Source organism: Chelonia mydas, chromosome 8 (genome assembly GCF_015237465.2).
Source record: "Chelonia mydas isolate rCheMyd1 chromosome 8, rCheMyd1.pri.v2, whole genome shotgun sequence".
NCBI classification, from domain to species: Eukaryota; Metazoa; Chordata; order Testudines; family Cheloniidae; genus Chelonia; species Chelonia mydas.
In genome coordinates this window covers 46,346,274-46,358,647 of record NC_057854.1, presented here as the reverse complement: position 1 = coordinate 46,358,647, position 12,374 = coordinate 46,346,274, and the positions used below count along the sequence as shown (strand labels likewise).

The following is a 12,374-nucleotide window of genomic DNA, read 5'->3' as shown; positions in this document are numbered from 1 at the left end:
GCAGCTCTTCTTTCCTCTCCTCTTTTGTAGCAGCAGCCCTTAAAGCCACCTGGTTTGATTCCACCTCTTTGTTTCCAGCTGCTTTTACAAGCATCCAGGTTCTTATTTGCAAGGAAGGAGGAGAAACCAGCCCCTTGCTGCTAGAAAGCTCTCCACAGGCCACAGATTGGGAACTACTGGAGTAATTAATTATTAAGACAGTTAGTGAACATTTGGGACTTGAACTCAGGAATTCCTTACTCCTAACCATACTGCTAGTCTGGTCTGTAAAGAGGCACATTAGCAGAGAAGGGATCATCCTGCTAAGCACATTTGGATTGATCCTGGATTTCCAAAAATATTTGCCTGGACAATTACCTCACTAGACCAAGCACTTCGCTGTGAAGATAGACTCAATCCAGCGAAGCACTTAGCCACATGCTTAACTTTAGTGATGTGAGTAGTTCCATCAATGCTTAAAATTAATTATGTGCTTAAGCACTTTGCTGGATCAGGTCCTTAAAGATACATGCACAACACAACCAGGATCAACACACCCACTTATAAAGTAATAGACTTTCCTACTGTGCACGTGCTGGGACACATTTTCAAATGTTCATCCTTCTTATTTTACACCTGATTTAAAATAAAGTCTGCGCAAAGCTGCAGATTTACTGCTCACTAGGGAATTATTCAGAAAGCACATTTTGGCTTGAAAGGCTCAAGCATCTAAGGGCTTCTGTTGGCATAGCTACTCTCATTCAGGGAAGTGGTGTAGCTATACTGGCAGAAGAATATCTAGCTCTCCAGCAAAGGCTCTGTAGTGTGACATGTGCCAGTGACTTGCCCAAAATCACACAAAAAGAAATCTGTGGCAGAGGACTTAAATCCAGGTCTCCTGAATCCCAGTCCAGTGTCTTAACTACAAGATTATAGCTGCAAAGTTAAATTTCAGAGAGAGTTATGTGTAGTTCTAATGGACACTACTTTGCAGACTAAGGTATAGGTGGTGGCAAATGCTATAATACAATTAAGCTAATGCAACTGAATTGCTCTTCGATCCAAAACTCAAAGCTATAAGGAAAAAAAATCATAAGGCAAAGATGTTCTATATTAGGGGCAAAAGATGAAAAAGCTTCAATGCATTGGACTTCTTACATTTTCTATTTGCCTTAACCCACCCTAATTATAGCACATTAAAAAGACTTTTGAGCTGTCACAGGACAAGCTACTTAACTGTCCCCTACTAATGACATGGCATCAAAACCTTTAATATCCTCCCTCAGGACAAGATGTGAATTTAATTACTTCTCATAAATCAGTTGAATAGAAAAGTGTTACTTTCATCAGAAATCATGGTAGGGTTTCAGCCAATCAGAAACTGAATTTTGATCCTTTGCATGCATACGCTTTGTTTGCAAGAATGTGACTGGCAAGCTGTGTAGTCTTGAATTGTATTGGAATTTTCCATGTAATGCAAGTTGGGGGGGGGGGAGAGGAGGGAGGAGATTGGCTATCACCCACCCACCCACAATTTTGGCAGGCTGCCTTAATTGGCATCAAGCCTGTAGTCTCAACATTGATTTCAACCTGAGAGTGATCTAACCCTCCATCTATCCAGCCATTCGGCTGGAATAAACAAACTGAGTGGCACAGAGATTAATAATACCCTGAGTTTGGGAGCTGACAGCTATACAAAACTGCTGCCATCCCAAATTAGTAGCCAAAGCTTATAAATTGTAGGTTTATTGGATAAAATTTAAATCAACCTGAGAAGTAGATTCGGTTGAGGATTTGATATAAACTCACGCTCTGTTAATTTGATGCGTTTGGATGCATTTTATTTTATGCTTTTTGCTCCAACTATTTAGTTTTGGTAATAAATTATATGAAATTAGAAACCAGTGGAGTTCAGATATTTCCTCCCCATATGTTTGGGGTCCAGACCTGAGGAGTCCCAGGACAGATGACAACTCTGTGACCCAGACAGAGGCAGTCCATAGATCTGTCCCATAGTCCTCCTATAACTGGTATGCAGTCAGGGACCCTGATCTTTTGAAGGAAAACCAACATATATATTGATTATGTATTTCAAAAAGCAACATGAGTTCCAAAAACCTTTGAGGTCCTAGGGTGGTACATACCTAAAGGCTAACCAATTCCCCTCACTAAGGCCACGTCTACACTACAAACTGATGTCAAGGGCCACCGCAGTTTGTACTGCGCTCGTGCACATACATACTTGGCTCCTTGTGCATACTCACCAGGAGTGCTTGTGTCAGTGCAAGGGCAGCGCACCACAGGTAGGTATCCCAGTGTGCAACCTGCCACCGTCCAGTGCTCTGTCTTTTGGGATGTTGTGGCAATGCATAATGAGGCCAAAATGAGTTGCGCAGGGGTGACTGGGAGCATGGGGTCAACTTCCCAGTGTGCAACAGTCTCCGATCCATCCCATAATGACATCTGTATCACAATTTTCATGCCTTTTTTCAAAATCCCACAAACCCATTTGAGCCTCTTCGCTCTCCATCTCCAGCGAAAGCATGGAGCCCACATATCTCGGCACTATTGCCATGAGCATTGCAAGCCCAGGACGCACAATGCTGTAGTATTCGCAAAGCCACAAGAACCACCAATCAGCAGGGAACACGATGATTTCTTGGAGGACAGATAGTTGTGGGTGGCGGCATTAACAGAGCAGCTGCAAATGGTGGAGCGCCACTTCTGGGCCTGCGAAATGAGCACTGACTGGTGAGATTGCACCGTGATGCAAGATTGGGATGATGAGCAGCAGCTGCAGAACTCCCCGATGCGCAAGGCCACGTTCCCGGATCTATGCACCGAACTTGCCCCAGCCCTTCAGTGCAGGGAGACCCAAATGAGAGCTGCACTGACAGTGGAGAAGCGAGTGGCGGTGGCACTGTGGAAACCTGCAATGCCAGACTGCTACCGGTCAGCTGGAAATCAGTCTGGAGTCAGGCAAACCACTGCAGGGGCCGTTGTCATGAAGGTGTGCAACGCCATCAATCGCTTCCTGCTACGCAGAACTGTGACTCTTGGCAACGTGCAAGACAGTGGACGGATTTGCAGCAATGGGGTTCCCAAGCTGCGGTGGAGTGCTAGACAGCACGCACATCCCTATTATGGCACCAGACCACCTTGCCATAAAGTATATCAACAGAAAGGGCTACTTTTCTACGGTTATACAAGCATCCGGGGATCACTGGGGAGGCTTCACCAACATCAGAGTTGGTTGGTCAGAGACAATGCATGGTCTTCGCATCTTCAGGAACACAGGACCGTTCAGAAAGCTACAAGTAGGGACTTTCTTTCCTGACTGGTGGATTAGCACTGGGAATGTTGAAGTGTCAGTAGTGATCCTGGGCAACCCAGCCTACCCCTTGCTCACGAACCCCATACACAGGCCATCGACAGCCCCAAGGTATGATTCAGCTACTGGCTCAGCAGGTGCAGAATGACAGTTGAACGTGCTTTTGGTCAATTGAAGGGATGTTGGCTTTGTTTACTCAGAAGAGTGGGATATTTTTCTCACTGAGGTCCAATGGGTATAGCTGCCTGCTTTGTCCTGGATACGATCTGACGCAAAGGGGGAAAACCTTTCTGCCAGGGTGGAGGGCAGAGTTGGAGTGGCTGTCTGCTGAGTTTAAACTTCTAATAGCTCTTGTATTGGCTGAGCTAACTGAGTAGCTATATGGCTCAAGGAGGCTTTGAAAGAGCATTTTAACAGTGAGCCATAGTAATGTGTTTTGCTGCACCATGCTCTACGTGGCCCTGCTCTTTTGTGGCCTGTTAGGAATTGTGTGGTGATTGCTGTACGTGCAGGAATACAACATTGCCAATACCTCTATTAATTTTGTTTGTGGCTTATCCTAGGAGTTGTGGCACACTATCAGTAACAAGTAATTGGTTAAGGAGTACTTGTGGCACCTTAGAGACTAACCAATTTATTTGAGCATAAGCTTTCGTGAGCTACAGCTCACTTCATCGGATGCATACTGTGGAAAATACAGAAGATGTTTGTTTTTATACACACAAATCATGAAAAAATGGGTGTTTATCACTACAAAATGACCTACCTTGATTTTCATACACATTGTAAGGAGAGTGATCACTTTACATAAGCTATTACCAACAGGGGAGTGGGGTGGGGGAGAGAGAAAACCTTTTGTAATGATAAACACCCATTTTTTCATGATTTGTGTGTATAAAAACAAACATCTTCTGTATTTTCCACAGTATGCATCCGATGAAGTGAGCTGTAGCTCACGAAAGCTCATGCTCAAATAAATTGGTTAGTCTCTAAGGTGCCACAAGTCCTCCTTTTCTTTTTGCGAATACAGACTAACACGGCTGTTACTCTGAAACAAGTAATTGGTTGCTTTCAGGCCTGCTAAGCATTCGGTAACAGGTGTTGCAAACTAATAAATGAGAGTTATGTTTTAAATAAGAGAGCTGTATTTTGTAACAGAATTCAGTAAAAAACCCACAACCATGAAATTTTAAAACAAATGTATTTAAAACTTATTAAAACTTAATAAATTAAGAGTGAAGAACTTATGAAGGGAAGAGAACATTCATGTCCATTTCAGCTACACATACATGGCAAGCCTCGGGCAAACACAGAATTTGCCCCCCATGCACGGCCCCATTGGCCTTGCTGGAGCTGCCTCTCCCCCGCAAAAATAAAGAAGTCAAACTACCCCTATGAAGGTGGAATAGGGAGGTCCCAATATTGAGTTCTGCAGAGGGAGGCGAACCCAGGATTGTTGAACCTCTAAGTCCAGAGTCTGCAGCATCTGTGTTTGCTGCTGGAGAAGCCCCATTATGTCCTGGTGCTTCTCCTCTCCATTCTTTTCTTCTCCAGGCTGTCTCCAGTGTTCACCCCACAGGTCTTGTGCTCATGGTCCAATGCAGCCCTGCCTTGCAGGATCTCACTGAATAAGTCATCCCGAGTCCTCTTCTTTCTCCCCCTTATCTGGCTCAGGTGTTCCGCAGGTTTGGAGGAGAAGGCTCACGGCCACAATTGGCAGCAGCTGCAGATAAAACACACACAGGTACCATCATCACTATAGTCATGAAAGAAAGCAAAAGTTAAGAGGCAGAACTCACTCCCCTTGCTCCCCTAAAGTTTTAAGCACTACCTCCTCATTCACAATTCTGCTTGGGATTACTTGTGCACAGCACCAGTCACGGTGAATACGGCTCACCAGGAGTTAGAGAAAAGAGGAGGGAATTGCTCAGAGGCCTATAACTAGTACCATAAGGCAATGGCACCGAATATTGGCATTGGCAGTGGTGATTTTAGCTGATCTCACTCCTGAGGGTAGCAAAGGTACGGAGAGCACAGCTGCTGCTCGTGTCCTGAAGCTACCTGGACCCATATGCTGCTACCTTCTATACTGCAATGGTGCCTGCTGAAGTTTTTGCTGACTGACATGGAGAAGTGTCCTACCACGGAGGAAGAAATTAAGCTGCCATCCCTAGAAACCTTTGGGAGAAGATTGCAGAGGACATCCATGGAAGTTTCATTAAGATCTCTCATGAGAATTCAAGGGATATCCCTGTGTCCGTAAACAAACTGCTCCGCATGGTCCCCTGCATCCCGCCTCCCCGCATCTAACTCTAGAGGTGACTGAAAAGCAGTTAGCAACTCTACCTGTCTTGGTCATGCCACTCCCTCTTCTAGCACAAGTAAATTAATGAAGAGTCAAAAGCTGTGTCCTGCTATTTTCAGGGGCCAGGGGAGCATCCCGGTAATGGAAAATGTATGTATACACCTACCCGTGGTTCTTTCCCCTGCATCGGGCTCAACTGTGCTTGACTGGTGGAGTCAAAAACAGGGCTGGCTTGCTGCGCAGCTTGATTCCCCAGTTGCCATTCTCCTCCTCCTTTTCCTCATCCACTTCATAGTTCATGACAAAGTCCTATGACTCAGGCTTCTTGGAGGTACCGAAGGTGTTGTGTGGAGTGGTGGTGGGATCTCTGCTGAGAATGGCATGCAGCTCATTGTAAAAGCAGCAGGTCCGTGGCTTGTCACTGGATCAATTGTTGGCCCTCCTGACCTTCTGGTACACCTACTGCAGCTCCTTGGCTTTCACGCGGCTCTGCTGCTGATCCCTGTCATAGCCCTTTTCCTGCATCCCCCGAGCAACCTGCTTATGGAGGTCCACATTTCTGTAGCTAGTCCAGAGCTGTGCGTGCATAGCCTCTTCTCCCTACAGGTCCAGGAGATCCTATATAATCTACTCCAGGCAGGAGCGTGGCTGGACCATCCAGTTGGCATGGTCGGCTGGGCAGCTGCACACAACAATGAAGAGTTGCTAGGTGTGCTCACCAAGCCGGGCAATCAGGAAAAGGAAATTGAGAAATTCACAGGGCTTTAAAGGGAGAGTAGCTGCTGGACTCCAGGACCCCTGGGCAGTGAAGTTCACAATGGTGACCAGAGCGGTCATCGTTGGGATCATGGGACAGCTGCTGGAGGACAGTTAGGGTCGACATAAGTAACGCACTGTCTACACTTGCGCTGTGTCTACTGTACATCAACCTTGGCTCAACACTGCTCAGGGAGGTGGCGTTACTATGTCAGCATAATGGGCCACTTAATCATACACATATGCACAACTAGGTCAATGGAAGGCAGCTTACAACAAACTAACTTTGTAGCATAGACCAGGCTTCAGCCTATATTCCTCCCACTACATCCTACCTCAGATTGTGACAGGGAAGTTTATAAGTCACCTGAAAGAACACAGGACACAAAAGACTAGCTGAAAGACACGGAGCATTCAACCTATGCCAGGAACACTGGACACTCAAATGACTAGACTGAAGCATGGCATGAAACACTGGACGTGGCTTTCATGTCTTGCTTTCTTCACATTTAGACCAGTGTCTGAGGCCAGGATCACGAGAGATATTGGTCAATCGCTTCCTATGCTGAAAGGTGCTAATGGCTAGTAAGTCTTATCCAAAAAACAAATCACAGACCTCGTTAAGCCAATGGGTGACAAGCACCCTCCTGCAGGCTCAACAAAAGGAGCAAGTACAAACAGCCGGGGCAGTGGGGACTACCCCAAAGCAAGCAATAGGCCACGTGGCAGGTCAGAGCTAAGCTGTGCGGACTGATGGGTTTCCCCAGTTGCAAAAGCAGGGCTAGATCATCACTTACAGGCGGTGTGTGTTGGAGCAGGAAGTCTCTGCTCTGATCATTTCCTGTATCATTACCCTCCCCAGGACTCAGTTCTCCATCTGTACAATGAGATTACCAGCAGGGCCCTATCTCACCAGGATGTTGTGAGGACAAGAATATGAAAGACTGTGAGGTGCTCAGACACTCTGGCGACAGGGCCCAAGTACGTACTTGGGTCATGTCTACACTACAAAATTAAGTCGATCTAACTTACATCGGCATATAGCCGCCATCATAACTACACTGCTTGTGCGAGTTTACACTTTGCTCCTTGTGTTGGTAGTGGATGTCCTCACCGGGAGCACCCGTATCTATTGTATTGTCAGTCTGGGGCACTGTGGGATGGCTCCTGAAAGCCAGTAACAGTTGACATAAGCAACACTGACACTGCGGCGACCTAACTACATTGACATTGACTCTGTGTCTCTCGTAGAGGTGGAGTTATTAAGTCAGCGTAGCAGGGCAGTTACGTCAGCGGGAGCCACGTTTAAATGTCAGCACTTCCATAGTTAGGGCGACGCAAGCTGCCTTGCATCGCTCTAACTCTAGGGTAGACCAGGCCTTTGATGGACACAGGAGGTGGTGTTGCAAGCGTGAGCCTGAGAAAAAACAAAGGCAGAGGGCTTCTTGGGCACAGAGATTGCTGGAGTAGGATCTCAGCAAGGAAACTGCATGGCATTGTTTGTTCCAGCTATATTCTGGGAAAGAAGACTGTGAATAAACTGCAAGAAAATACCTGACACGCACCACTGATTTCTCAGCCTAATGGAAACAACCCTGCAAGACCCTGAATTGTAGCAAATCACTCGAGCCAAAAGGGCAACACACCGGTCCTTGACACTCAGAATGCCACATATCTTACTCCTGGCAGCATGATGCCTGTCTGTTCCACACATGCACAGTGAGTGACCAGCTTGCTGCTGCTAAGGTTGACTCAAGCATCCATAGTCAGGGGTGTTCTCCCATCCTCACAGCTCTCATGGGCAAAGCTGGCCACAACTTCCTGGCAGGCCTACAAACCTTACACCACCAGCCCCCTCCCCTACAAAAAATACTACTGATTCCTGTGCCCATCCCCACAACCCGAATTTAACTGTTTTCCACTGTTAACCACCCCACTGCGTTAATGTGAATGAGCAACAGAAACACTGTCTCCGGCTATCCAACGACCGTAAAGGATTGCAGCAACTCAAACAACTCAGCGATGCAGAGACACCTTTCTGGTTTGTGCACAAATTTATCTAGCACCCTCGTGTACCGAGGGCTTTTAGACAGTTATTACTGGCATTGAGTAGCACCTGCAGGCCCTGAGAGCAGGGCCCCATCCTGCTAAGTATTCTGCACACATGCTGAGGGACAAGCCCAAGAGCTTACAGTCTACATAGACAGGGAAACAAGCACAGTGACTTGGCCAGGCTTGCACAGCAAATCAGTTGCAGAGCCAGGGACTGAACCCCAGTTTCTTGACTCCCACTCCACTGCCTAGTCCGCTAGACCACATTACCTCTCTTGTCTAACGGATATAATCACAAATCCTGAACGTGGCTTGACTCTGCAGCCTGGCAGACGGATTCCCTCCCTCTCTCCTTCCCTCCCTCCACACACACACACACACACTTCCTCCCCCCTCCTCCTACCTTCCAGTGTTACCCAGCACACAGCCTATTTCATGGGGTGGGGGCAGAGTCCCTGGATTTTGGACTTATATCTTTAAGGTGACTAATCACACAGCAGTAACAACAAAGGGGAAATACACCCACCAGGCTCAGCTTGTAAGCAATCCGTGGGCTGAAATTTGTTTGCTCGGAGAAATCAGTCAATCACCACCGATCGCACATAAATTCATAAATATCAGTCCGTTCTCAAACAAGAAACCAGCTGAATTTCAGTCAAAAAATCATAGCCTACAAATAGCTCACCCCAGTTCTACTCTTCGTACAGTATTCTGCATCCGGTTCAACCCTCTGGTACTGATTCCCCACTGCCCTGCGCCTGGTGTCACCATTTACAGCCATGCCAAGTGGCTGCAAAATGCTTCTATGATCACATGGCCAGACTAGTAGTTATAATCAGTATTCGCAGGGTGCAGTTAAGGTGGAGAGCATATCCAAAGGAGCAGCTACTTGATTCTGAGTCTAGTTCTACACAGGGCTTAACATCTGCCTAGTTCAGAGCAGCATCAGAGCTACGCTAAACCAGGCAGGGTGATTACGGACCCAAAGGGCCAGCTGAGACTAGCTGGAGCACAGTAAAGCTTTAGCCACACCCTCTCCCGCCTCTATGATACCCCACTATGCTAGGGGTGGTGTTGGAGCCAGCTATGCTAAGTCCACACCAGCTACTGACTCTCCACGCCAAGGGAATCCCCGCCATGATGAGATCTGGTGACTTTGGGGCCCGTTTGTGGCACCAGAACAACATAAAGGGGCCAGGTCACAGAAGGAATCTAACTTGTTAGAGTGTGACCTCCGGTTTGCAGTCCATTTGTGCAGGTGGGAAACAGAACACAAGGTACAAGACAAAGGGCCTGGTTCTCTGCTGCATGACCAGCTCCCATCAGTCTTAGCATCTGTGAAAGACCAGCCACAACCCTGCATGACAGATGAAGTTTACTCACTGCAATAGTTTGCACTGTATAAAGTAATGATTTACACTGATTTGAAAACAATATGTACACGTTGCATATTATCCACCAGGAAATTCTGTTGACTATCTTGTGTCACACAACTATTAATCAGCTTACATAACAGACTTCTTGTTAACCAATGAATCTTTCAATGCGCTCACTGATATCATTGTTAATCTGACATTAACATCAGTTTACAGAACTCGATTTATCAAGGAAGCAGTGAGTTTAATTGCTGCTTCAATCCATGTGTGCTCTGTGATTTGGAACCCTTTACTGACTCAAGATGGGTCATATATTTAGGGTGCATTTATAAATAGTTAGTAAAGGGTCAATAAATGATTGTCTCTCTCACCAACATAAGTTGGTCCAATAAAAGACATTACCTCAACCACTCTGTTCCCCTAATAAATGATTGACAGTGTAATAAGCAGTTAGATCAATTGTTACTAATTGTTAGAGTCCAGCAGCTCAACAGGTTGCTTTTATAAGCATCTATACCCCCCTCCTACTGATGTACTTGGGGAACCAGACTTGAAAAAAGCACCAGGCTAATGCTTGGCATAATATTTCTTTCTATTTTCCTGTACCGCAGCTCACCTCTCTGCTGGGGTACAGACCAGGAGTTTGATACATATTACAAGATGGATTGATTTAAATCAAAGCTATTTTAATCACTGCTTTTAATCATGATTTAAATTAGCAAGTAGGAAAATGATTTAAATAATCAATTTTAATCTTGTTTTAATTTGTACTTAGTATTATTTTCCTAAAGAAAAGTCGATACTCACTGGTTGATAATCATTAAAAAACATTGATTTGCAACAAAATAAAGCTTTTACACTACATTTGGTACTTTTTGCTAACCAGGACACTATAATATATCTATACACATTTATTTAAGCAATGATACAACTTAACATACATTTATTCAGATTCATAATTTTTATATTTTATGTTAGAAAATGGTGAATGATGCATTTCTTATTTACTAGATGATTGTTAATTTTTTACTTGGGATTTGTGTCAAGCCTTATTTGGATGGAAATTAGAATTCATTTAAAAAATGTCAAAACCAGCATTTTTAAGAGTTAGTTAAATAAAAAATACCATAAATGTGCTGGATACATCAGGAAAAAAGAGGTGATCAAAATATGTTTTACATTTAAAACTAACTGATTTCGTAAACAAAATAAGTATTATCTATAGTTAGTGAATTTAACTAATGGTCTCTGGTTGCCATGCCCTTTGAGATTTTAGAACTAGTAGATCTCATCCCTCATTCCTGGTTTGTATTCATAGATTGGAAGAAAAGGGAAGGAAAAAAAACAAGCTTTCCTGCTTTTTCAACTTTCAATCAGTGTCTTAACTTTGAATAAACTAGTCGTTGAATTGAACTGAACCAATTGAATAAACTGAAATGAACAAAATAATCTCTCTGCACCTGCAGCAAAGATTACTGCCGTCAAAAGCTGGTTTAGCACTTTTCCATAGATTCCAGTGCCAGAAGGGATCGTTTGGGATCGCCTCATCTGTAATCAAGTCACCCCTTAACCTTCTCTATCACTTGAGTCTTTTATGATCAGGCAGGTTTTTTAATCCTTTAATCATTCTCACGGTTCTTCTCTGAACCCTCGCCAATTTATTAACATCCTTCTTCAACAAACTCTGGTTCCAGGTGCTTAGCCAGACTTCCACCAGTTCAGTACTGTGACTTGCTTTAAAACTTCGGCAGGAAATGAGTACTGCTTAGCATTATTTTTATTTCACTTAAATGAAATTCATAGATTATTGTAAATTTAGACCTTAACATAGACTGTCCGACTTTCAAATTTAATTTTAAGTAGGTTTATTTTTATTTTATTGTTTTATTAAGTAGGTTTTTATTGTTTATTTTTAAACAAAATTTAAATTTAAAAACTGATTTAAATAAAGTCCGATTTAAATTAAAAATTTGATTTTAAAAATATCATCAATTTTTCCATGCTGATGTATAATATAGCATTAAATATGTAACTGGAGAGTGGCTCAAAATCACTAAAGAAACATATACTCAATCTATATAAAGTTATGCATACATAAGAGTTTGCTTATAACCCTTGAAACAATTATGAATATCATCAATAACAACTCTTGCATATTGACTACACTCCTTCAAGGGGGCTTCCCCCCCCCCAAGTTTTAGTATTTGTTACTATCATGAGTTCAAATGCAAAGTATAATCATGCACATACATACACTTCCCTGGGGCTCTTCTCTTCTCAGTTTCTGTGGAACAGAACCTAAACTCTCTCTAGGGCATGCCATCTCCTTAAAGCTGGGAAACAAGCACTAGTCCCCCAGTCTCCTTCAAACTCCCCCTGAGTCTTTGCCACACCAGTCTGCAATCTGCATAGCCTACAGCCATTTTAGTCCTCTTCGTCTGCTTCTGCAGGGGGGTGAGGGAGCAAGCAGCCTGCTATCTAAATTCCACAAAATGGGTAAAGTTGCTGGAATACAATCCCTATAGTACAGATATCTGGTCCTTGTACTGCTCCCACCATAAATCTTCCACTCTAA

At 44.3% G+C, this 12,374-nt stretch overlaps 1 protein-coding gene across 2 annotated transcripts in view; it reads right to left on the bottom strand.

Moving 5' to 3' along the window:
* Positions 1-12,374, bottom strand: part of RXRG (retinoid X receptor gamma) — a 106,911-nt gene extending 94,537 nt beyond the window's left edge. Inside the window, exon 1 of one of the 2 annotated variants that reach the window (XM_043521254.1) lies at positions 12,050-12,374. In XM_043521254.1, coding sequence (XP_043377189.1) covers positions 12,050-12,122 — 73 coding nt within the window. In that variant the 5' untranslated portion in view covers positions 12,123-12,374. The remainder of the gene's footprint in view (positions 1-12,049) is intronic. The other variant, XM_043521256.1, reaches the window with a different exon arrangement.